We start from the raw sequence: 27,911 nt of genomic DNA, 5'->3' as shown, positions 1-27,911 counted from the left end.
ACTATTGGTTAAATTGTTATATTCAGGCTGTTGATATATCCAATGTGTATATAAAAGAAACGTAATGCCGCATGCGCTGGATGATATATACAGCCTGAATGGAAAATCGCACGAAGAAAAGTATAACATAGTTTAGTAATCCAGGATTACTTGTTCTTGGAAAGAGTACGTTGTTTTTCCGCATGCGTAACAAGTTGAGAATCCACAGGTAAACCTTTGCGTCGACGGACTGCATCTATATATTTCTTAGCTCTATTTTCACTATCTGCTTTGTCACCAAAATGTAGATATTCCTCGTCCGTGGAAGGCGTCCAATAAGGATCTTGCTCGATTATCTACGAATAAAATAATTAATATTATATTAATTTATATAATATTATTACTATATTATAAAATTCATTTAATACTATCAATACCAGTCAGTAATAATAGTAGTTTTTTAATATTGATATTTTTGCAAAATTTTTATTTTTAATATATGACATTAAATTATTAAACGCATATAATAGTTTAAATCGATAGTTTTAGCTTTTAATAAGATATATATATATATATATATATATACATATACGTAAGTATATTACAATATATTATATTAAATAAGCGAAAATATATATATGTTGCTACATAGTCTTGTTAAGCGGATTATATTTCTTGATATTTTTATAAAATCATGAAATGCTAATTTATTCATATTTAGAATATATATATATATAACTTTATGTATATCATTTTATTCGTGAAATAATTAGAAAAATAAAAATAAATAAGGATTTACATATAGATAAACAAATGATTATTATAAATGATAGTATATTTATTGGGAAAAAAATCATTTTGATTTTTGCAGTTAATTAATAATTGATTAATTATAATATAGAACCGACCAAAGAAAAACAAAGAATATTTCTATATATTTTTGCGAATATTTAATAATTACTTCGTGATATTGAAAAGTGGAAAAATATCGAGATATTGACCGCGTGTTCCCTTTACATGGAAAAACTTGCCTCCCAATGACTGAAAACCAGTTGAGGACTGGCCAGCCCGGATGTCTGAGTTCGCAGTTCCCTGGCAAGTTGAAAACTCTCCGGTACAGGTAAAGTTGCAAGTACGCGAAATTGTCCACCAAATCCGAGGGCACTTTCCGCGGCAATCACCCGTCCTTGTCTTTTTCCAAACACTGCATATAATTTCCCTGAAACAAAATTGTTTTTTCTTTTCTGTTTCTTTATTATTATTTTTTTTTTTATTATTTAAACAATATAGAAAATTAAAAAATTTTACATTAATTTTGAATTATGCTTTTCTAAAATATGATAGATTTTGAAACAGTATATTTAAACGAAATTTCACATACTGTATAAAAAATATATAGGAGATGTTTTATCAAAAAAGATTTCTAGGTTATATGGATAATGTCTCCCTTCCCAGTTAAGACGATCTATTTCTCCGTCGGTCGACAGATTCTTCGCTAGGACGGTAAAGACATAGAGTTGTACAGCATTTACAATCAAAGAGTAAAGAACATAGTTTCCGGTCGTAGGTTGCGGCACCTGCACTCACCTGCCCTTTTCCATCCTTCTCCCATTGCCGGTACATGCAAGAATCTGGTGTATCCCCTTTTTTTACCTACTCGTGGTAACGTTACGATCTCACCGCGTATCACATGCATACATACAAACACATTTCCCTCTCTCCTTCGCTATTTCCTTTTCTCTCGCTACTATGCTGCAATCTCTTTGAGAGTTTCACCTCTATAACTTTACTTCCAACGCTACAATTCCCCTCTCTACTAGCTTCTCTACCTCGATGCTCTACTCTCTCAACCCCACCTTGTTTTCAAACTCCTCGTCGAATCGTAAGCAAGTCTTGCTCCTCTCTCAACGGGCAAGAATTCATTCATGCCACACACACAGTGGTTCTCTAAGTGGAGATGGAGCGAATTTATTAAAACGTTATAATGAATTGTCGCCAACATAGGAAAACAAATCTTCAAAGGTAAAAATAACATAGAACTCAGGTCTTAAACACGCATGTATTATTTATGAGTTAAAAGATTGCATATGAAATCGCAGTAATTAAACGTAAAGGAAAAAGATCACAGATTAGAGATCACAGATTTAGCCTTTTTTTAACGAGGTTATCTATCGTACATCTATCGTTATTCCGAGTTCTTTTCTCGCATATTTACACGTTTAAATTTACACTTTATACATAGATGCATCAAAGGAAAAGAAAGAAAAGTTAAAATGAGAAAAAGTTCGTAGCAAGCAAATAGAAACGGAAAGGAATGAACGAATGAATTATTAAATATATATAAATCGTGAAATAATCTTATTTTACTCGCTTTGACTTATATATATTCCGTTCTATTCTTCGATCTGACGCGACGAGATAAAATCAGATAGAATCGGGATCTTATCTCTTTTCCTATTCGTTTTTATAAATAAAGGAGAGTAAGAGTACAGCAATGCAGGTAGACAGAGGGAACAAATGAGAGAAGAGTGAAGAACTGTAAAGGAAAAGAGAAAAAGTATGAGTGAATGGATCGCGGCCTCAATCAATGAAACAGCGATCCTCAAACTCACGATCGCTCTTTGGAAAATCTTATATGATTTGGGGCCGTATATTTTGTAACTTTAAACGTTGATTTTAATTAGAGCGATAAAATAACGATGAAATTTAAGATATTTAAGAGGTTAAAGAGAGATCAAAAAATTTAATAACCAACATTTTTAACATTATACATTAACTATCAATATATTTTATATATACATATACATATAAATATATATATTGTTTATTCTTTCAAATGCGTAAATATTTTGCAAATACAAGTAATTTTTATTATTACCGTCGCGTAATTAGATTTATTGCCTCTATGTTACACAACTGGCCGCTTATAATAGAGTGGCAGCACGCAACAATCGTTCGTACACGACGGTAATTTGAACGAGCGACTATGGCGACTGGATACGAATCTGCTATTGGAATATATATTATAATTGTCGATCATCTTTGAACGTTCGACTTTGAACGAATACTCGAAATGAAAAAAATACATCCAAAGTGTGCAGCACGGTCCATTTTGACAGTTTAACCCAACCAAGTTTAATTCGATTCGACGGTAATATCTTTTCGAATACAAACCCGTGAGATGATCTTGAGAACCGCGTCGACCAACCACCACCCACACGTTTTTACGCGCTACGTAGTGGACTGTGCCGATTACTTATGTGTTTCGCGTTGTCCCTATCCCGAGATATTTCCAAGTATGCTTGGTAAATGTTACACGTGACACGGGCCTCTTTTCCTATTCTTGTATTAGCATCGTGTTTCTGCGTTCCATACAAACGAGAACAGCAAGTTAATTCCATCGTGGTATTGTAACGCGTTCGAGAGTAAAAATTCTCGAGGGAAGAATAAACACCGTTTTTTCTTTTGCACGGTAAAAATTACTAAATCGCGAAGAGGACGAGGAGCTGTACAGACAGATATAAAGGCGAGTTGAGCTATTAAAAAATAAACGAAGGCGGAAGCAAAGGGACAAAAGGATAAAAGAAAGGATAAAGGAGAGGAGATAAAAGTTGACGAAAAAAAGCAAGAGGAAGTATGAGCAGGGGGGAAAGAAAGGCGAATAGGATAAAGGAGGACGAAGAATAAACCTGAGAGAGAGATGGCAAAGCAGAGCAAGAAAAGTCTAAGTAACGAGTGTGGCTTGGACTCGGTGGTTGCATCCGAAGGAGAAGGATGGAAGAAAAGAAGAGAGTCGAAGTGGAGTGGAGTGGAGTAGATTGGAATGGAATAGAGTGATGCGGTGTGGTATGGTGTGGTGTGGTGGAGTGGAATGGAGCGAAGAGCACGGGGTGGAGTGGAGTGGAGTGGAGTGGAGTGGAGTGGAGTGGAGTGGAGTAGAGTGTAGTAGAGTGGAGTGGAGAGTAGAATGGAGTGGGGTGGAGTGGGGTAGTATGGAACGGAGTGGAATGGAGTGGAGTAAAGTGGAATGGAGTGGAAAAAGAAGAGCAGAGAAGGGAGACTCATTCATGTTTTGCCTCTAGCTGTTAGAAGTTCAGTCGAACGAATAGTATAGGCACGACGCACCGCGAATGTTGCGAGTCGTTTAACCTCGGACTAAATCGAATCGTGTTGCAAAACATTAATCGTAAGACCGTTCGAACGTAGGATGCTGAGTACGTAGGACGTATGATAAAGAAGATAGAACGCGGAGAACGCAAGGACACGAGAAATAGCGTGAGGTATATCGTGCATTAACGATCGTGTACACTGAGAGCTGTGACTGTTTCGAGAGCGTGTGCAGCAACAGCCACGTTGCTGTTGTTTCACTGTCGGTGAATGTGTTTTCTGTCACTGAACGCGATAAGGGGATTGAAACACTGGAAAATTCGATTTTACGCACGGAGAGAAGATCGAATCAATTTTAATTACTGTTCAGTTTCGTTCGATGGATAAGCAGAGAGGATGGTTAAGAAAAAAAATAGTTTTCGAAAATTGATATTTCTCTTTCGATCGACTAACGCTCTTTTGAACTGAAAGATATTCTATTATGCTCAGCGACGCAACAATTTGTGCGAGGAACAATTATGGGAAAATGATTAGTAACGTTTACGTATCTCTGTTAAACTATTATTAACAGCTGTAGAAATACAATATCTCGAGTCGAGTTCATTGAAACGGTATATTATAAGAAATCGAGATCGATTTCAATATATTATGCGTCGATGAAAAATGGAAAATAAATGGTTACAATGAATCGTGATATATTTATGTGCAAATGTATCCTATTGACGATATTATTTTGACTTTTCACCTTTCATTTTCTTCGAAAATTGGCGACCACATTGTTTACATAGCGATAGAGGCATTCGTTCGATGATCGGTGATCGCAACGATCACCGATCAGTAAAAACTTACGTATCGGATATATTATTTTGTTGGACGCGGAGAAGAGGAAAAAGGAAGGAAGAAAGAGGAAAGAGAAGGAAGGAAAAGGCCAGGAAGAATCGCGCGTGCGCGAAAGAATGGCCGATTTGATCTGTTTTTTGTTAGCAATGTTCGGGCAATTGCTCGTTCGTGAGAGCAAAGGTAGCCTCCTTGGCGTGGAACTCGACGAAACTGGACAAAAATTTCTCAATGAATATTTGTCTTTCGACGACGGGAAGTATCTCGCAAAGTTGCAAGAGTTCGAAGACACAGCGATTGAACTTGATTTGATCGATCAGAAGAGAAAACATCGACCAATACATCAACCGCCTAGAGTCCTTTATCAAATCGGGGTAAGTTCCTGTTGATTCGAATCAATATATTATCTTCGATTTTTTTTCTCTTATTAAGTTATTATTATTAATGTATTTATAACGTTTTGTCCACCTTTTGTTCACCTGTTACGTTATGAATTATTCTATGTATTCGCTGATATATAAAACATATCATTTTTAACAACTACATTAAAATTTATACTTCATAGAAAAAATAATTACCGTGATTATTCAAATGATTTAAATAATAAATTTTTGTAACGAATGATCTCGTTAAAAAATATATCATTGATTTTATATTAAATCTTGCTTTCTACTTATTTCGAAAAATTTGTTATTTAATTTACGATTATAAGAAGACAGTCAAGTTTTTTAATCGTGAAAAATTATCGTAAGAGATAAATATCTCTATTTAAAATTTGTACGTCGTGGTCCTCCATGTTAATGGAAAATGTTAATGAAAAAGAATAAATACTCTTAAATTCTTAAACAAAAAGATATTTGTACAATACTTATTATTATACTCTTCGAATTATCTAATGTAAAGAGAAAAGAGAAAGTGATCGTGTGATCAATTTGAAAATGACATTCCTTCGGCATTTTTCCCATCGCTATTATCAAACATTTATATGACCAAGTTTCTTCAATTCATTCTCTTTCGTTATTCCATTATTTTATGAAATTTTTAAATATACAAGTATATTCCGTGCAATTATAAAATAATAAATAATAAAATAACGAATAAATTATCTTGAAAATTGCATTATAATATGAGATAAAGTTATAGTGTATATTTGCATAATTTGGCAATTTGGAATAGGAAAATAAGCGAATAACAATATACCATACAATGTAAAAAGTTTCATAAAAATTATGAGAAACGATATAAAGACAAGAGAAAGAGATAAAATTCTAAGCTCACATCTTTAATTGATCGCCGCGTATATTCCTTGGATTATCTGTCATAATACGTAACTATATATACATATATATATATATACGTATACATATATATATAAATATACACGGAACGCGGAACACATACATACACGCACACGAGCGCATAGTTATTATACATACTATGGCTCAAGAACCAGGTGTCATTTTCACTGTGGCTATGAGAGAAGCGAGAGACGCGTGAGAACTTCCGGATGGAACGCGCAGCCTTTCCGGCCTCCCTATTATCCCATTTTAGTTTGCAGCCACCGAAGGTTTTAATACGTACGATCTTCTGGGAACGGTAAGGCAGAGGTAAGGTGGGGATGGAAGAAAGAGAAGGGAATATGGGAGAACGGAAGGGACTCGGCAATAAGAAGGTACAGAGAAAGGAAAAAGTGGCCAATCATTTTAAAAGAGGCTTGGTTGCCCGATATACTTATAATATTAACACAGTTCTTCTTAAAATTGATTCTATTTTATTCTATCGTGTTTTTCATTTTTCATGATATAAATATTCGAATTTTCATGAATCTTTTAACGTAATCTATACGAATTTTATAGAAATCGAGAAAGGCAAAAGCAAAGAAAATGATTTCTCGAATATTTCGAAACGATAGAGTATTTTAAGATTTTAAAGATGAAGATAGTTATAGTATTTATAATAAATAGATTTATATTAATGATGAGATATTGGAAACTTGGAAAGTGAAATTCGATTTTTATAAATTAAAGCTCGGATTTCAATGTCATTATAAGGATCAATTTTTATATGAATAAAATTGAAGTTAAATACGTAATGTTCGATACATGTTCATCGATATTTCTAAGTATTTGTATATTTCTTAATTGCATAATTGTTACAACTGTGATTATTGTTGTTAAAATCGGAAGATGAGAATTTAAATTCCTTTTCGTTGTCTCTTATTTATTTCTATACTTAATTTGATAGTTTTAAATATGAAGATTAAAAGAGATGTGGAATAGAGGTGAAAAGAAGACGTATACTGGTAAAAATCTAAGAAAGGGAATTTGAGATGTTTAGCTTAGGTGCTCGAACAGCACGTAGATTGCAAACGACGAGTCGACAGGACGTACGTGATTGCCTCATTCAGCGGATTGACCGACGCCGTTTGAATAGTGTAGTTAGACCAGATGTCTATTCTTTAACAGAGAGGCACGTACCTCTTGAGCATGTTACACAGAACTTCCTTTGCTCAATCGGTTTTTCTCTCTTGCACACGTGCTCGCAAATTCTTTTCTTATTTAATGCAATCTTGGATTTTCTTTGATTCATTTTTTATTCATGGTACAGTTATTCAAAAATCGAGAATTAATCGATTTATCAATCAATAAATCGTATATAATGTATTTTTTTAAGATCTTAAATTATAAAAATTATATAAATGAAAATTGCCTAATGCGTTAAACGTGATGATATATCTTCTTCCGAGAGATATTCCAAAATTATTTTCAAAATCGAAGTTATCGATGATACGATCAAAATAATGTTTAACGATATGACAATGTAATCGTCAAATCACATTCTACGGCTTTTTTATTTCAAATAGATTAAGTTAAATGTTAAAAATTATGATTTGCAAAACATAAACAGAAATGAAATGTGAAACAAAAATGAGGAAATAATAAATAAATATATTGAGTAGATATTCAAGGTACTAAGCATGTATATCTTCTCTGGTCCTTTATCTGTCCTTTATAGGCCGAACGTTTCTTGTGAAGCGGGGTCAAGCTGAGAACGGTACGTGGTGACCGTGATCCGCTATCGATCGTGTTGTTGCTTTTATTAGTCTTCATTTCAAAGGACTAACGGATCTTTGTGTTGTTTTTCGTTCTTCGGTCGATTAACTCTTATAGTTCGAAATTAAAAATTTGTTAAAATCGATTTTTAACAAAATCGAGAACTAATATAACAATATCGAACACGACAATCGAATTATTTCTAGATCAGCGATATAATGAAGTGAAGTAAGTCGAATTATTCTTAACCTTAATCAATTATTTCAAATCTGATTATAAAATAGATTTTCAGAATCTTCGATTAAACGTTAATTATATTTACGTTTTATGCATAAAATGCTAATAGAGATGTATCTCTCTTTGATTATAATTTTTCAGGACAGTGAAGATGAACTGCCCGAATGTTCGGACCGAAGTGAAGTTTGCAGCAAAGTGGATTTATACGGATCACCTTGGGTCGAGAGGCAATGCCGTTGTCCGGATGGTCGTACTTGTCCCAGTAGTTTACACGGAGATGACGGACATACGATAGTTGATAAAACACGGCAGTACAAGCTTTGCGAGCCGGTGAAACGTCTACCCATCTGTCGTTACTTCAAGTTAGTCGCGATCGTCCGTCTAATCGAGAGTATACATCAAGTAGCGGAACGATCAAACGTACCGATTCGCGAATGCTTTACGCGTCTAACACAGATATACACGCGTCTCGTATACAAGATGGCCGTTTACTGTTTACAGAGACGTCACATGGACCTTAGCTCCTGGAGGGGGACCGGCTAATGCAACGGTTCAGCGAGTTTATTGCCGATGCCGACCAGGCAGCGTACCTTATCTAGTTCGAAGACAAGCCTATAGGTCTTCCGAGGGAAACCCAGGATTTATTTATGCATTTGCGTGCTCTCCTCAAAGTGTAAGTCTTTTTCATTCGTCCGTATTCGCATTTGTGTTGGTGTATGCATTCTCATTCCCTTTTCCGCTTCCGTACGTGGTAAATATACATATGTATGGTATATTTATTCGTTACAAGCTCACAGTTCGTGCTAGGGATACGGAACTCTAACCTCATTTCATCTTTCTCGATAATATGATTACAGAGAATAAAAGAAAAATTTAGATTTCAAGTATATTTGAAAAAATTTAAATGCATTATTCGCTTCATTGGATCCGAAAAAGATTCCAATCCTTCTCAATAATGAGAATGATTTTCCGAATGTAGTATATTCGCGAGAAAAGTTCGAGTAACGAAAAAATATGTATATGTATCTCGCATACATGCATATATTTTGAATATCCTTGTATATGTTTGAATAGAAGAATGTCAATTTTGAACTAAATTAATCTTTTCAGAGATTACGTTGTCAGCACAAAGAACCTTGTCGATTGTTTACTGTACGAAAGAGACGGAGTTCGCAGCTTGAAGAGGTGAATGCATCGCCTCTTTGTCAGTGCCCAAAAGGTCATCGATGTCCAAGAAGGCACACCGATCCAGGTTCACTTCCAGCAAGATCCTATTCCGGTGTATTAGAGATTAAAACGTATAGTGGGTATTGCGTACCTTCGCAATCGCATCATTCCGAAGCGATTTATAACGTTTGAATTTAAAAAATTTAAAACGTATCGCACTATTATATGTACATGATCGTATAATGAAATAAGAGAAAACATCCATTGTGATATTTGTGATCGGCATATGCATTGTTGATTTATGAAACTGTCAAAGCATTTTTCAAACAAGAAGAACAAGAACAAGAACAAGAAAAAAATCACGGAAAACGATTAACTTCAATTGATCCCAACTTTTGTATCAAACTTGGATCTTTTTGAATAATTTCCGTTCATTTTGAATCTATAAGTTTACCGTCCAGAGAGAGAGAGAGAGAGAGAGAGAGAGAGAGAGAGAGAGAGAGAGAGAGAGAGAGAGAGAGAGAGAGAGAGAGAGAGAGAGAGAGAGAGAGAATAGAACTCATTAAATACGTTAAACACCGCATTATTCTCTTGATTTATATATACTTATACATCGAAATATGATACCATTTTGATGAGGAAATTTAAATTTTTCTCGTTTCTAATCGAAAATAATAAAAAATATTGAACGTTAAATATTCCGTTCGGTTTTGATGGGAAATATTTGTTATATATATTTGTATTGTATTATATAGGATGTCATATAATGATCACATATTTAAACTAAAAAACATTACTTATAACATCCCTATTTACTGATTGTTTTGGGAACGATGTTATCTGTGAATTGTATTCGGTATATTATATTGCTAAGAATTATGTAATATCGTGTTTGTAAATATTTAATTTTTAAAAAAGTGAAATAAATAAATTTCACTATTAACTGCGCCATCACTATTAATATATTATATAATTGTCATTTATTAATAAATTACAATTACTAATAGATTATTATTATTAAGATTATATAATAAGATCATCAATTTTCTATTTCTTTAACAATATACGAATTAAAACAGAACAATAATTAAATTAGATTATGTCAAAGTTTAAATTAAAAAAAAATCATATGAATTAATAAATATTAAATAAAATAATAACAATTTTAAAGAATAAAATTTGTTTCCCATTTTTTTCACTTTTCATAAAAATAAATAAATTTTCTTCAGTCGATAAATTAAATGTTTGATACAAGTTTCCAACATGCAACGCTAGATGGCGAAAGTTTTCAAGTTGTAAAGTATTAACGCTTTCTTTACATAGCTAAGAATTTGAAAGTTACCGATTAGAAATGAATGAATTGTGAATCCATGAATTGTGAGCAATAAAGTTAAACCATGTTCGAATATTAATTTTTTGCATTTAAAATATATAATTTAATATTGCATCTTTTTATGTATCAAGCTACATTAATAATTAAATTACCAGTTGATAATGTGCTATTATAATTATATATACGCGTTCGTATTCATTCGTAACAATTTGTGCTCAAAAAAATATGAACGTTGTAAAAAGCAAATTTATCAAAAAATTATGATGTAAGAAAATTTGTAAGAAAATATAAAAATAATATGGAAAAGTGAAAAAAAAAAGAGATATTCAAAAATATCATTGATAAAAATTGATTAAAAATATTATGTGAATGCAATAATAATTAAAATAATTAAAATTTGCAATAATTTATTACGCGTATATTAACACGTTTCGATATTGGTTGCTCAAGTATAACATGTAAATTTAATTAAATCACTATTGTAGATAGTACGTATCATTTACACATGCATTATAATGTGTAAGTGGATACATTAAAGAAATCGTTATATAGATTGGTTACATTTGCAAGGGGAGGATCAGCATGTTACAGAGATCGGAGATGTAGGGCTAGAGTATGCAAAAAATCAAGACCATGTCAGATTACAAATCTATCGTTCACTGATCTGGTTTCGACGGTGCATAGATAAAATAAACTGGTAACTAGTTTCCCGATGAGAACCAGAATGATTTCATGCTCGATATATTTTTCTGGTATTCGATCGAACGCGTGAAAAGTAGCGGTACCGTTGCTATCGATGTTACTCGATTTGCTTCCGTTTTCGCTTTTTTCGAGTACGGTTCATGCGCATGCGCAATTAACTCCATGTAAATTTAAATACTTGGCTCATACGTTTGTTAATTTAACGGTAATACTAATTCAATTGACATTTGCAACGAAAAAAGAATAAGAATACGAATATTTTCTTATCGAAGTAAGGGTATTTTATTAATCCCTATGAGATCAAAATTAAGAGGAAGAGAGATATTAATTAAAAAGAAAAGATACAGATACAGAATAAGAAAAAGATAAAGAAGATAAAGCAAGAAACAAGGAAAAGGAAGTAAAGCGTGGGAACGGAATAAGACGAGAAGGGGAAAAAAGATTGCATTTATTGCTTCGATCATCGAGTACCGCATATTTTTTTTTTTTTAACGATCCTGTACGTAAGTTTCTTCTACAACCAGGTTCGTTACGATTCTCTTCTGTCAAATTTCGCCCCTAATAGCTCTCTCTTCGCAAGGATGAAAATAATATATCTACAGGTATCGATCTAGAGTATTCAGTCGGCAGTGGATAGGTAGATGTGTCGATGGAGGAGCAAAGGAAGGTAGAGGATTGGCGGAGATGCAGCTTAGGATTCCACGCATAGTCAAGGAGTCTCTGGTTGGTTGGTAAGTGGGACTAGTCGGGACTCATAGGCAGCATGTCTCTTCTACGAGGCTCACAGTCCCATTCGAAACTCTGAAACGCGTCTAAGCGTGGCGTTCGCTTCCTCGGGCAAGTTCCGTCGTAAGCTCGTATATAATATATCTCCTTCTCTTTTAAGATTCTCGATGGAACCAAAATCTCTGGATGAAATGCGGAAATATTTGAACGATAAGACCGTAGTTTGAATCGCTCGAAACTCCGTCGAGTGTCGAGCGTTCGATATAAATATTATCGTGAAACTTTTGATCATCGAAATATCGCCGGTTAACGAATAATTTGATCGAAAGAGATCTATTTCTCGCCCTATTATCGATCTTTTTTTCTCACATAAGAAAGGTGGTCGGCCACAGTCCAACTTTAGTCGCAGCCCGGGAAAACTGCTATTATAACAGGCAACACTGCGAAGAATCGAAACTAGCCAGAAGACTAGATCGAGGTTGTGCTCGGGGGTCGGGGTCGAGGTCGAGACCCAGATCAAGATCAAGATCAAGATCGAAATCGAGGTCGTGGTTGGATGGTCGAGGGTGAGTTCTGAGGGTCTATTTATCCTTGATATTTTCTCGTCTTCTATATTCTATGAGATCATATATCACGACAATAAAGTATATCCTCTTATTTTTTTCCTCGTTCACTAAGATCATTTACTTTCTCCAAGCAAGGAAACGATTATGCACACTTTCAAATTACTAGCGTTAAAATTTTATTTAATTTTTAATCCATTTTAAACCGTTGAGACATTTATTTGTCTTTTATGGCAGAAACATTTAGGATGTGATCAATTAGAAATGGAAATAATTCCTTTATTCGGGATAAAAAGAAAAAAAAAGAAAGAAATTACATACTTGAGAAGTTGAAAGTAATCTTTTTTCTTGATCGAGGTCATGCGAACCACACGTACAAATTCCACAAATTCTCATAGATTCTCCGTGCAATAATTAAAAATGTTGGACAGGAATGAAGAAAAAAACAAATACAGGAAGAGAGAGTGAGATATATTCATTGAACGAAACGAACTCGCTTCAAAGCTTCCTAGATAAATCAATCATATTTCTGACTTCTATTGAGAGAAAAAAAAGAACATAGGGATGCGATAAACTTCGAATATTTTCACGTTTGATTTCCATATGACGCGTGATGGGATACCGTTCGTTATAAGTGTCGACGATGAAACAGGTGCGAATAAAAGAAATAAAATGAATGTATAAAGTTTATAAGTGTAAAAGTCTTCAGCTTTATCCTCATCAGAATTATCTCTTGATCACAGTTCTCAACTTGCTGTTGTAATTCATCTGATAATATTTATACGTATAACTGTTTCATTGTACTTTTGAAATGCGCATAAAAGCTAATCCAACGGATTTAAATCTTATGAAAGGAGTGAATAAACATATTTGTTATGCTGTCACAGGCCCATAATTTTGACATTAATAATATTTGATCTATTAGAATTTTTTTGTATATTTTATAGATATTACATATTTCTAAAAAAAAAAAACTCAGAAAATAAAGAAGTTTCCGTAATAATAATCGTTCTAGATAATAGAAAGTAACAAATAAATAACTTGATGATTCGTAATAAAAGTGAGGTTAGGTTTCTCTTCATTGGATAGACATTTTAGATGTATTTAGATCGCAGTGTAGATTGAAATTTAAAAAATTATATGTTAAAAAGAAATATATAAATAAAAGAAAAATCTAAAAATAAAATAATATTTATTTTATCGTCATTAGAATTTGCGCGTAAAAGAAATCGAAAATAAGTGAAAGAAAAAGCGCGTACGTATAACGCATTGAGGGTTGTAATTAAGTGGATACAGTTGATCCCAAAAGTATTCAGCCTCTGTAAATATTTCGCTAGTTACTTCTTAATAAGTATAATTTTTTTCATTTTATTCACTCTATTCCATTTTCTATGTGGAATAATTATATTATAGAAGTAATATATATAAACATCTTGAAAATTGACATTCACTTTTTTCCAATCGATATATAATTCTTCGTGATACACAGAATAACTTATAATATCTTTGAAATCAACTGTAACTACGTTAACTGCTCGAGTGAATTTTACATGGTCATTGCATGCCGCGGCCTTGAACATGCAAAGGAAGATAACGGCTCGCGAGAAATGTAACAGGTTAACCTGATTTCACTGCATCCGCATGGTGAATATGCGCGGTGCTATAATTACCGCGACACGAGCGACACGAGCGACGTAGAATGTAACGAGCAAATGAATCGTAAAAACGTCAAATATAATATATTAGAAACGCTTATTATGCTCACTATTACTTATATATTATATAGTTTGCACTTTTTCGATCAATTTCCAGTACATACAACAACAAAAGGCAAGATTTATCAAATGGATCCTCCCACTTTTCACTCTCACTCTATACGTATATCTGCATGCGATTCTCATTCGAATTAGAAACGAAGGGAAAAAATTTCTTCGAAACTTCGAATTCGCGAATTCTGGAACGCGGTTTCAAAAAAAAAGAAGAAAAAAAAGAAAAATAGAGGGAAAGGCGAACAGAAGAAAGAAAGGAAAGATAGATGGTTGACGAGGAAAACAAAAGAGACGAGATCAAAGGTGAAGATTCCGTGGTATAATGGCAGAGAAGAATAGGAGGCACACGTGACCCGCGTACACAAGCACGCTATAGTGTGTTCAAATTTAACGATTCAATTGAATGTCGAGAAAATCGCGCCCCATTATTTCTCTCCCCCTCTGCCCCCTCCCCCCTCTCACTCTTCGATGCATAAAAAAATTCCGATACCGTTAAGGAAGCTTGAACTTTCCCTCTGCATTCGATGTTTTCCTTCTTTTTTTTTCTTCCTCCTCTTTTATATCATTTTTCCCTCCCTTCTAATAGACTCTTTCCGACACAGTCTACTACTCTTTTCGTTTAGAAAGACGAGAAGATGGTATTCCCGGTATACCGTGAAAGCTAGAGAGGAAAGAAGTGAGGCGCGTGAGAAAGGAAGATATCTGAGACGAGATTCCACGCGATCTCTCGTTCTATCATCTTACAATCTGCATCTCCGATTCACGCTTCGTGCCATGTCTCTCTTTCCGCGGGTGTAAAAATAACTCAAACGAAATTGTTCGAAATAAATTCAATATTACCGACCGAGCAATCCCTCTTTATCCTTCAAGTACTTTTCCAATGAGATGAAAAATCCACTTACCGAGGGAGGGGAAAAAACAACGTCGAATAAAGAGAAATCTATGCTAACGCGCGATGTCGTTTCTTTCAATTTCTAGAAGATACTCGGAGCTTCGTTCGAGAAAAGTCACGTTGAAGAAAATCTATCCCCCCCGATCTATCCTCCAATCTTTCAACCCAAAGAAGAACGACATGAATCCCACTATTCGAGCGGCCATATGGTTAGTTCCGTTGGCGGTTGGATGCATGGCTCTGCCGCCGCAATTGCAGGCCGATCTGATGAGTGGCGGCAAGATGAAATACCGGCGCGCGAAGGCGCCATCGTATTTCAACGAAGAGGAGTCGAGCAGTTCGGTGATTGCGTCGAGCAGCGACGAGAACAGCATCGGCCCAACCACCATCACCAACGTTGCGAAAATCAGCAACGGCACCAAGAACGTCGATGCCATTATATCTAACCCGCTTCCTCCTCGCGGAGTCGTTTCCGCCGCGATTCAGGCAGGCGACTCGATCACGACGCTCTCCTCCTCCTCCTCCTCCTCCTCCTCCGTGGCATCGTCGTCGACTGCGACCTCGACGCCAGCGGTGTCGTCGTCCGTCGAGCTCGCGTCACCGACGGGAGGCTTGCCATCGTCGACCTTGTCGATCGCGGAAGCGAAAACGGAATTGGGAGGCTCCTTGCCGTCGGCGAGCAACCGCGGCACGACAACCACGAGGACGACGATGAAGATGTCGACAACGGCGATAAATACAAGCGGTTCCAATTTGACCACGTTTCCTACCGAGGCCTCCTCGAGAACGATCGCCTCGAATCGGGACGCGAGCACCTTTTTACCTTCCTCGAAGAAGTCGACGACCAGCTTCAACGAAATTACCACTACTCCCGCCTCGACCTCGTCGAAAGAGATGCGGGAATCCACGGGCAAGATCCGCCCCCAGATCAAATTGACGATGAATTACACGAATCTTGGCGAGGTGAGTAAAATTATTATTTCAGATTCGTTTGTTCATTTTGCAAGATCCATCTTCCTTTTCCTTTATTCTCTCCATTTTTTTCGTTGCGAGTTTCCATCTTTTGTATAAACAATTCTTTGACTCGAGTTGTAAAAAAAAAAAGAAAAAGGAAAAAAAAAACCTATTTGCATAGGTTTTCGAATTTTATGGTTCTGTAAAAATATTAATTTAAAAATGCAAATGATAGAATGAATATAGGATTATAAGGAAAAATGATCAACTACTTTCTAAAAGTAATATTATCCAAGAACATCGGATTGCAGATAGATCGTATAATATGATTGTGTAGTTAGAAGCAATAATAATGAACCATTCATACTAAATTGTATTCTCTTTAAAATCTTCTCTTTTTCTAACTCTTAATTGATTCATGTATGGATCTTTCACACTCTATGTCTTTGTATATCTACACGTGCTCGCTCTCACTCACATTCACTCGTTTAATCACTCATTCATTCGTTTGTTCAATTCAAACAAATTATGCAATGATTCTTGAAAAATATTTAACTGTATCCATTCAATAACACGGATAATCGGAAATTCAACGTTCAGCGTATTAAAATTTCACGTATAAAAAAAAATTATTAAAATTTATACGTGCCTATTATTCTAGATCAATCAATCTCTTCATTTACGGTACATCCATTATTCTTTCAAAAAATTCTATACCTTTTCTTGCTCGAACTGAAATTCGAGATAAAATAAATGATAAAAATTTTATCTTGATTGATTCGAGAAGGGCAAATAAATTATAGATTCAGGAAATATTCGATCATTTTGAACGATTATTCAAAAATTGCACTTTTCTCACAAGAATGAATCATCTTATTTCATTTGTGTACTTTTAAACAGGATGGATTCTATACGCGGAACATTTCACGCGCAAAATATAACTGTTTAAGCTATAACTATGTTTAACTATACCATAAGTACCGTAACTACACTGCTATAAAGCGGTTAAGTTTCACAGGTCAAAGATGTGTTGCAACTAAATCATGCACTTTGTTTAACGAAAACAAACAATTCTTCTCCTGTAATGAACTTCGCTATTTTTTTTTTTTTTTTTTTTTTTTGCCTGAACAATTTCGTTTTCCTTTATCTATTTCTTATTTTATCCTTTCTCATCCTCTTTCATCCTAAGTCATTGACACGATATCCGGTAATTATTTTAATAAGGATCAAGTTGCGTTTTACCCGGAAAATAATTTCACACGAAATATATATTACTATCTCATGATTGGAAAACCAGATTGCATCTAATGTGAAACATTCTCATGTGTATTATATTTTGAACAATTAATAATTTTTTATAATCGACTTTATTTTATAAACGATAAAAAATAGAGCAAAAACGTGTAGCAAGTATAGTATTCAAAATTTAAAAAATTTTTCTATTTTTATCATTCGATATTTTCTTTAAAAAATGGAAAAGAAAAAAAGTGTAAAAAAGATAAATATTTTCAGTTTCAATTTTTAATAATTCATATATGAGATTGAGATTAAAAAGAAGATAGGAAAATGGAAATAAAATGTGATAAACGCATAATCTCATTTAATAAAATAGCAATGATACTAAAGTAATAGATAAATAGTAAATTTCTTGCGAGTTATTTTAAGTTGGAGTTGAGAAACGATTTCAAATAAAATAAATGCCAAAATTTTTGTTTGCAAGCAATTTACACTGGAAGGAAAGAAAAAACCATTAAAAATGGCCTAAAAGTTTTCATTTCAAATATGAGATTATTTTGATAGAATATAGTATTAAAAACAATATTATATACATTTTGTAACGATAGACATGTAACATTAAAATATTGCACGTATAATATATTATTTTGATAATAAAAAAAAAAGAGAGAAAATTAGTTTTAATCAAGATAATTATGCCTTAAGATCAATTATCAAGAAAGAAAAATGAACAAAATTATAATTATGTTACGATTACGATTATAAAATATTATATCGATCATATCCTCCGATAAAATCGAATCAATCGATTCTTCTGAATGTATTTCGATATTATCAACGCCATCTACGAATTTAGTGAATTTATCGAAACAGTTCGCGCGCAAAACTCGTGAATCGTCGCAACATAACCTATATATAAGTTAAAGGGATGGGACAAGATTCTAAATACTTCTAAATACTTGCATTCTTCGAGTGGTTCAGCTTGGATATTGATATTAAATTCAATGTTTTTTTTAGAAGATTGTCATGAATCGCATTGCTCGTTTTAACGTTTCAAAAGGAGGGCAAGTGTTCATGACCGTGACGTGCGAGCGGATCGGCTGATGTTAATATCGGTAGTGGAACGTGACGATACCAAAACAAGCAGAAAAGAATGAAAAGGAGAAGAGTATGAAGGGAAAAGAAATAAAAAAAAAAAAAAAAAGAGGGTAAAGAAGGAATCGAACGACTTTGCTACACGCTTTTATTGTAATTGCTCATTCAACTGTACGTGTTCATAAATTATATCTATATACTACATAGATAGTATATGTGTTCGTAAGACAATTTTCTCGATCCGCTTCGAATGATGAAATGTATTCAGTTATGAAAATAGCCGTTCTAGATTAATATTATACGTGGTACATTTTAAGCAAAAAATAATCGTTAATTATCAATCTTACGATTAACTGGATGAAAAACCGGACTAATGAAATGTAACGATAAAAATAAGAATTTAATTTCTTTAACGGCATTCTATTAAGTAAGAAATAAATAGCTACTTTGTACGATACAACGAAAAATATTTATAGCGAAAAAGAAAATAATGATGGTTATTGAAACAGTTCTTTGTTCGTAACGTAAAATTCGATTATTCCAAGATTTGAGAAGATTCTTAGAAATTGGTAAAGAATTGGAGAATACCGGACATTAATGTCGGCACCCGTACTGAAATGCTCTTGGAAATTATAGCTTTAGCAATATTATCATAATGGAACAATCAAGTTTGTGGTTCACCAAGAATCATCAAGAATCATCACGATCGCGAATTCACGACACGACAATTTCTATTCTAGTCTCTCCTATTTCTTTTTTCATTTCTTTTTTTACGTTCTTAAAAATTTCGGTTTCAAGTTTAATTTTCATCGTATCTAGAAATTCGATGCCATGTCTAACGAAAATGCTTGTTTATCGATCGATTCATAGACTGGGGTACGATTACCGGAGGGTGCGAGCGCAGCTCTTGCAAAACCAACCAAGTATCACTACTATCCACACAATCAGCATATCTACTTGTTACCAGAGTGCGCGGTACAGCAGGTTTGCAATGCCGTTTACGTTAGGCTGAACTTTACTCAGCCTCTGTGCGCTTGTCCAGGAAGATACCGCGACCCTTGCAGCGCCTCACTCGACAGCGACGATCTCCACACTACCGAGCTGGTCACCGACCCACGAACCAAGGTTAGTCGCCTTGCCGCACTATCCTCTTTACTAGACCTTTCTTTATTCCTTTGCTTCACCGTGTATCTCTTCTCTCGAGTCTAGAATGTTTCTCTTTTTCTCGTTACGCCTATCGAACCTCGTTACGCTTAACACAACGAAACGAAAGGAAAAGAAACGAACGGAACGATACGGAACGGAAGTCAATTCGGTCCAATTCATCGAATCGCCGGATTTTGCGCGTAATTCAAATTTTCTTCAAATTACTCGCCACTCTTACGTAAATCGTGCAACGAAAATTGGATTTTTATCGTCGAAGCGTGTAAAGCGAAAAAACGTATATTATCACTTACACGTATTAATTTTTTTTTTTAATTCCAGATTGACGCAACGTAAATTTAATCTTTGACATTTCATCATCTTTCGTAACTCTTCTTTTTCTTTTAATTTTTTTTTTTTCGTATATCCGATTAATTTTTTTTTTTTAAATGATTAATTTTAAAATCTCGATCGTCAATTTCACAGGCACGTTTTCTCTTTGCCGACCAAAAAAAAAAAAAAAACGTCATACGACTTTGGGACTATTAGTTACGATGACTATCATTAAACGTTTGATACACGATAAGTTGTTCGAACGTTTAGAAAGTTAATAATACCGAGATATAAACAATTTATGTATACTACTTATTATGTGGGATTATGGGAACTGGATGTGGATAGATAAAATCGTGTAGGTGTTTCAAGATTCCGAGACGAAAGCAATCTCTCTCTCTCTCTCTCTCTCTTCTTTCTTTCTTTCTCTTACTTTTCTTTAACATCATACACGATAATCATTTATTTTTATTTATTTATTTATGTAATTAATTAAATTACGTCAATTCTATGAGAAGATAAGAAATTGAAAACAATCTTGTCTATTAAAGTACATACTTCAATTCATAATCTTAAGAATAACTTTCAAATTTTAAACTCGATTAATCTTCTCTTCGACCATCTACATTTTTTTCTCTCGTCTCCTCATTTATCCTCGAGAATATATATATATCATATACCCGTTGCAACAACGAAAGTCAGACGTACGAGAGAAAAAAAAGCGACAGAATGATGGCAGAAACCTTTCTAGAGAGCATAGCGCATAAAAAAAAAAAAAAAAGTACGCTTGTTCACTTTCAACCAGTATAACGAGTTTTCGAAATGTTAAACTAATGTTTTTTTATCCTAAATAATCGTGATAAATTCTAATAATTATCTTAAATAAACTATCCTCTTTCAACGATGACACGTTGAAAGACCAACTCAAATATCTTCATTTTTAATTAGAATTTGAAAGTTAGTTTCTAAATTTAATCGTTTAAATTTAATTTAACCGATCAGAATGATCTTTCTTAATTGAAAAATAAATATTTTTGTATTTTGTATTTGCGAATTTGTTCCAAAAAGGAACTTAAAAAAAAAAAAGAAAGAAAAGAAAAATGATGCATTTGTTAATTTTGAAATTTTCTCTCTCTCTCTCTCTCTCGATTTAGGCTCTAACATTGGTGAAAACATGTGAACCGGTGGCGGAAATGCGCGAATGCAGAATACCAAGAGACTGGTCTCTCCTCGCGCTACAAAATGTACGAACAGGGAAATCTCATTATCTCGTGATATGTCGTTGTCCCGACGCTAATATATTGGGTAAGAAATACGAGGAAGAAACAATATTTTCTAATTTTGATAATATTCTTGTGAAACAACACGTGAACTAAAATCTCTTTGGAATATTTCGAAAACGATTACACGTGAATGTGATGTAACATATTTTACACGACTTTATATTTTAATACGAAACTTGATACTATATGTCTGTGTGTGTGTGTGTTTGTGTATAGAAGGTCCTATGAGCCACGATCAGCCAACATACGCGAGTGTACCAGGAATTCGTGTTTATGGGATGATGTGCGTGCAAGGAAACCGAAAAGGACGACCATTAAGATATAAGCGCGGTGTTTCAGGTATGCACAATAGATTTTTACAAAAATTAATACGATATACGATTATACCGATAGATAGATTTCAAGAAATTTCGCCTCTACAGATCATTTCCATCGAGAAATTGACGAGGAGTCTGCTGCATACGACAGAGAAGAGACGAGCGAACGATTGAAATTTCCATGGTACAAAGTACGGCAACTAATGGATTCAATTATTTGGGATTAGATTTATTAGCTGAACTTTCGAAACAAAAAAGAAAAAAAAAAAAGATACGATAAATAATTACATTATGCTTAGCGTCATTTCATATTTTTATTTATTAAGCATCTCTCCCTGCTTCGCTTCGCTTCGTTTATTTATCGATCCATCTATTTTTAAATGTTTATTTATATATCGTTTTATATATATGTTATATTGTATCAATTGTACGTCAATACACCCGTAACATCCATTCCGACATATTGAAGTAATGCGACAAGAGTGTCAAAAGCCATTTCTTTGATAGACTTCTATTTTGTAATTCGGATTACACGACGTGATCGTATATAACGATCGAATGTGCAACGAACGTTGAATGTATAATTGCTATTACCATGTTATTATGCCCTGGTTCATTTGAACAGTGAACTACGTTCCTTTGAGGTGATGAATCGGTATAGAAACTTCTTGGCACCGTTCCAAATGTGCCCACTTTATCAACCGAAGATAAATATGAAAAATCGTAATACTTTTTTTTCGCGACCAAACACATCTCATTATTTATTCTAACATTTTATTAAATGTCGATAACATTTTAAATATCGGATAACACGTTATTCTATGATTCTTATTTATGATTTTTTTTTTTTAAGAAAGAATAAAAAAAAGATCAAAGATATCTTCACATTATTTCACACGATAAATTGCTTTTGATTTTTCATAGAACAAAAATAACTGTTAAAATAAAATTTTTTTCCAAAATTATTATTTTTCAGCTCGTATTTTGATTTTGTGTCGATGCGTTATTCAATGAAACCAATGAACGATGCACAAAAATCGTGATTACATCGAATAATATATTTTTTGTACTTGATTATTTAATGGCCGCTATGTAAAAATGATAAAAAAATCAAGAGACAAAAATTTATTAGATAGATTAGAGTTTAATATCATATTCGATTATATTCTATTAAATTAACTCTCTCTAATATCTCTCTAATAACGATTCTTTTATCTATTGAGCAGATTTTTCTACATTTTTATGAATTTAAATTACTTAATTTACTATAATATTTTAAAACAATACTATATATAAAAATTTCTTACAAATTTATAAATGTTTATGTTTCTTTGTATTCTTGTTTGCAAATTTTTTCGTTTTAATAATGAAAGATGTATATAGAAAAATTCGATAATATAATATCTTCTAATTGATCTAATAATAATATTCATGAACTCATGATAATCAATCCCTTTTCCCATTCATTATAATTTCAAATAGGAAAGGTAGCAAACAAACAATCGAAGAAATCGAAGAAATAAATAAAAATACAAAAATATTTGTTTAGAATTCATCTCACTTACCCAATACGTCCGAATTAACTAAAACGCTGCAGCTATACATAGGTGTAACTAGTCGAGGATGTCTTGAATTGAAAGCACGGCGGCAAGCTTCTTTGCATGTCGACATCAAATGACCACCATCCACATGTCCTTGATTTTGATGTCCGTTATTTTCACTAATAACATATTTTCTTTTCAATATTCGATTCTATCATCGAATTAAATAAAAAGTAATAATACGAAGAAAATAGATAAATGTGAAGAAACACTAATTTATTATATGAATGAAATGTATTTATACCTCTGAGAATCTTGATAAATTTCCCATTTCTTCACAACAAAACAGACACCCATCATAGGTTCCTCGCATAGAGGCCCAGCAAGCGTTGCCAATTGAAAACCGTTGACCATACCACTTTCGTAACTATACATCACAGATAATATAAATTTAAGTGTCAATTTAAGATGTTTTATTAATGACGATAAAATATTTTAAATTTATTTCGCTTAATTGTTTTATTTAATTAATAAGAGGAATATAATACGTGAAGTCAAAAACGAATATTTATTATAATTATATATTAGTTTTCTTTTAAAATTTAATTTTTCTACATTAATGAATACTTACGGAGCACGTGAATCCGTAGACTTCGAATGGCCTTCCCAAAATTTTCTCTGTTTGTAGTCGGTTTCGTTTAACAAGATGTTAAGACCACAATTTCGTGGCCCGAACGACCATATTTTATCTAACACATCCTTTTGTCCCGCCTCTCGAAATGCAATCGCCAATTCAGTTTTAAACGTTTCTAATGCCCGTTGTTTCTTTTCCGACATCGAACACAATGATTCCACTTTAAGGTCCAATGCAATTTTTCCACTTTCGTCCTCTTTGTCTGAACGTGATTTATCATAATGATAGAACAGCTTTATTAAATCCACGTTTTTTTCCAAAATCTTAGTTACCTTTTCTGGTAAAGGTCTCGCGTCGATTTCAAAGTAACACTGTCGATTCGCTGTCCAAGTAGCAAAACTAACATCCTCGGGTTTTTTTTCAATCGCTTCGTTCACCATATCAACTTTCGGAGGAGGCACAACCGTTTCTCTAAATGGCACGATAGGTTCCGATACATTTACGTCAACTTTCGCATATCGTAACTTCAAATCTTCCAAACACCTTTCCAAATGCACTTCTCCAGCAGTGTTCAATACTATTTCCCCACTCTCTTGAATGTGAACAATGGCACAGGCATCTGCTTGATTAAGCAATTTCAAGCCGTTGATCAATGGCTGCAAATCATTCGGATGTTTTGGTTCGAGTGCAACACGCATTATGGGTACACCGAGTGAAGTTAGTTCCGAAAAAGACGGACAAGCAATGGTGGTAGAAAGGGTCGCTGTCTTTAATACATGATCCTCCAGATCACCAATTCCGAATACGTTACCAGAAAATATTTTATCGGCAGGTTCTAATTCTCTGCCCATCAAAAGGTACAGTTTTCGTATAGTAACTTTAGTCACGTGTTTTCCAGGTTTCAAATCTTTTAACGTGGCATCCTCGTCTATCACAGATTCACCCGCTTTTTGCCGTTTCAATATTTCACGTGGATCATGTTTTGGACCTAAAACGTATACACTGCATCCCTCTCTTAAACATCCAGAATAAATCCGAGCGAACGCTATTAACGTAGTTTCGGAATTTTCATCTTCCTCGTCGATTTCTTTCGAAACCATATTTTCTGATTGCGAAGATTGACCGCCGTTTAAATTGCTGGTATTAACATCTTGCTCTGTATTTTCACCCATTTGTTGTTTCATCATTTTCTCCGCGTGTTTTGTTCGTGCTATTTCTCTTCGTTGAGCCAACTCTTCCGAGGTTAAAGGTTTCGGTTTATTTTCTGGTAATACTTTTTTCTCTACTGGAAACATTTTCGATATGAATACAACGATAGGTGAATCAGGGGAAGGATCGCAAGCTAAAAATATCTCTTTTAATTGTCTCGTTTCTTCTGGTAATGTAGAGAAATCAAAGTTTCCGCTTAGTAAACGTTCTACTTTCTCCGAAGTTAAATTATGCGGCGCTGGAACTTTTTCACATATAACATCGAGGCAAGCACGAGCCAAAGGTAACCACTGGGAACAAACTGCTTGTAATTGAGCCCTACAATCTGTATGCCTTAAATCTCTTGTTGTCAATTTAATATCCATTTTTTTAGCCATTGAAGCTATTTTTTCTTTATCCTTACGAACAGTTATTGTTTCATATAAAGACCAAATATTATCCAAAATAAGTTGAACAAATAGAGGTTTTTTCGCTTTCTCTTGAGCTCCTTTCATTATTCTTTTTGTTTTAGTATTTACATAATAATCTCCCCAAAGTGTTTTCAATAGAACCTTTTCACTAAAGCCTAATTTGGCTGAAAATATATTGGCAAATTCTTTGATGCCAAATCCCCAGCCATCTGTAGCACTGGAAAATAAGACGTTACCTTGTTCAGGAGAAAAATATAAGTTGGAATCATCTATATCTTCTAGTACAGATTGCCAATCTGCTAGATTTCTTTCAGAAATGTTTTCCATTTTTTCCTTTCTCAATTCTTCTTTTTCTTCACGTTCCATTACATCACTGGCAAATAATTCTCCCATTACAGCATTGACCTGCTCTAAAACTTGCGTTAGATGCACATAAGCATCTAATGCAGACAATTTCATTTCTGTAATCAATCTATCTATTTTATTTAGTACTAAAATTGGTTTTAAACCTTCTGTATAAGAAATAGATAATGCGCTACGTGTTTGTGGACATACACCTTCTACCACATCAATCACAATGATGGCACCATCACAAAGTCTAACAGCTGTTGAGACTTCTGAAGCAAAATCTACATGCCCTGGAGAATCAATCAAATTGATAGCAAATTCTTGACAATTATATTTATGATAAAGAGTAATAGAGCTCGATTTCATTGTAATTCCTCTAAGTTGTTCATCGGGACGACTATCTAAATATCGTAATTTACCAGCAAGTTTATTAGAAATAATTCCGTTGCTAGCAACCAAGGAATCTGCCAAAGTCGTTTTGCCATGATCTACATGAGCTAATATACAAATATTTCTTATATTAGCTGGTTTGCTTTGAATTTCACTTAATTTTTCTGGGCTAATGAGTCGCATTATGTGATTAATTGTGATTCTGTGATTAATTCATAAGCAAATATAAATATGAATTTTTGAAGCATTGATAAATGTACAAATATAAAATACAATATGAATATTAAACTGAATGATGAATCTTGAAGATTATAAGATGCGTAACACTGTCGATTTTATCAAACAAACGAAGAAATGATATAAGTACGTCAAAAAATAAAGTCTAATGTACAATATATTTTTATGTATACGATGTACTTATGAATGTATTAGCTTGATAAAATAATAGTAAACACTATTTCACTTTATTTTGTTTCCACAGTACGTAACGTTCGACAAACACAAGGATGTATCGTAGCTTTGTTGACATCGTCGTCGTCTTCCAAAGCATACCACTTGTTTCAGTTGCTCAATTGGTCGCAACACTGACAGATTATTAGTCAGAAAATGACGGTTGTAATTATTTCTTTTTTTCTTAATCTCACTGGACATATATTTGCTAAAGGAGAAATCTTTTTGACACTTTTCTTTATCTTCACAGGTTAGAACCATTAATATAAAATATTGCCTTGTAGCTTGATCTTTTATCTTTTAGAACCTTCGATTGTGTAACCAAATATTGTTTTCAATCGTTACAAAAAAATTAATTTTAGCATTGCTTCGAAAAATTCCGAAATAAAAAACGTGTCGAAAATTTAGCGTGCACCAAAAAACATATATGTAGTCATAACACGTAACGAATAAATGCTCGAATTGTTTCTACTTTATTACTTTTATCAATTAGTCATGAAAATTGCTCGAAAACAATCGTTATTTGCTTTATCAGAAATTGATAAACAATATTAAAACCTTAAGCAAGAAAATTTCAGTTATAAGACATGTGTTATGTGATATAAATGCACATGCGCAGAAGTATGATATTTTGTGCCATCTATGACTATCTTCTTTAGCGCATTTATATAGGAAAAAAAATGATAAATTTTAGAATAAATATAATATTTGTTAAATCGAATAAAGTTATTTAACATGGATCAAAAAATTAAGATTATAAAAAGATAAATCATTTTTTATTTTCATTTATAAATAACTTTTTGAATGATTTATTATTTCACATGGAAATAATTATCTTAACATTTTTTCTTTACTTATTTATTTCTTATATAAATATATAAAAAATTGGCTCGAACAGATAACTTTCTTAATATTTTATATTAATAAGTTAAAAGATAATAAATGCAATGTAATGAAATGCAAAATTATTATTAAATTTTGCAGAATAAAAGAAAAAGGTAAATAATGGAAAGAGATAAAGATAAAATAGGAAAAATTATGCAATTAGCGTCATCTTTAGTGTTATAGATAAAACAAACTAGAGAAGAAAAGGAAATAATAAACGTTGATAAAAGATGGAGATTAAAACTATTCAAATCAGCGCCATCTGCACACTGTTATAAATGAAACACACAGAAAAGGACAAGAAGAGATAGAAAGATA

At 33.4% G+C, this 27,911-nt stretch overlaps 3 protein-coding genes across 5 annotated transcripts; 2 read left to right on the top strand and 1 right to left on the bottom strand.

Moving 5' to 3' along the window:
- Positions 1–2: 2 nt before the first annotated feature.
- LOC107999700 (elongation factor-like GTPase 1) lies at positions 3–27,351 on the bottom strand. Its single transcript, XM_017059694.3, has 5 exons — positions 23,899–27,351; positions 23,572–23,694; positions 23,292–23,446; positions 1,011–1,198; positions 3–335 (listed from the first exon to the last, which is right to left on the bottom strand). The coding sequence occupies exons 1-5, from the start codon at positions 26,439–26,441 to the stop codon at positions 147–149; spliced, it is 3,198 nt and encodes a 1,065-aa protein (XP_016915183.1). The 5' UTR covers positions 26,442–27,351; the 3' UTR covers positions 3–146.
- Positions 1,197–9,840, top strand: LOC107999702 (protein giant-lens). 2 transcript variants are annotated; one of them, XM_062076653.1, is made up of 5 exons: positions 1,532–2,001; positions 2,222–5,297; positions 8,355–8,575; positions 8,715–8,886; positions 9,324–9,840. In XM_062076653.1, exons 2-5 carry the CDS (start codon positions 5,043–5,045, stop codon positions 9,570–9,572), a joined length of 897 nt encoding a protein of 298 aa, XP_061932637.1. In that variant the 5' UTR covers positions 1,532–2,001; positions 2,222–5,042; the 3' UTR covers positions 9,573–9,840. The 2 variants fall into 2 exon arrangements, with proteins under 2 accessions (XP_016915185.1, XP_061932637.1); XM_017059696.3 differs by having other exon boundaries at positions 1,197–5,297.
- On the top strand, positions 12,020–22,616 carry LOC114577778 (uncharacterized). 2 transcript variants are annotated; one of them, XM_062076639.1, is made up of 7 exons: positions 12,020–12,146; positions 12,516–12,707; positions 15,452–16,328; positions 19,521–19,775; positions 21,281–21,431; positions 21,626–21,748; positions 21,832–22,616. In XM_062076639.1, the coding sequence occupies exons 3-7, from the start codon at positions 15,546–15,548 to the stop codon at positions 21,951–21,953; spliced, it is 1,434 nt and encodes a 477-aa protein (XP_061932623.1). In that variant the 5' UTR covers positions 12,020–12,146; positions 12,516–12,707; positions 15,452–15,545; the 3' UTR covers positions 21,954–22,616. The 2 variants fall into 2 exon arrangements, with proteins under 2 accessions (XP_061932623.1, XP_028523418.2); XM_028667617.2 differs by lacking the exon at positions 12,020–12,146 and having other exon boundaries at positions 12,178–12,707.
- Positions 27,352–27,911: the final 560 nt, after the last annotated feature.

Source organism: Apis cerana, linkage group LG6, assembly GCF_029169275.1.
Source record: "Apis cerana isolate GH-2021 linkage group LG6, AcerK_1.0, whole genome shotgun sequence".
NCBI lineage: Eukaryota > Metazoa > Arthropoda > Insecta > Hymenoptera > Apidae > Apis > Apis cerana.
Note: the sequence above shows the minus strand (reverse complement) of the source record. Positions and strands in the feature narration are given on the sequence as shown.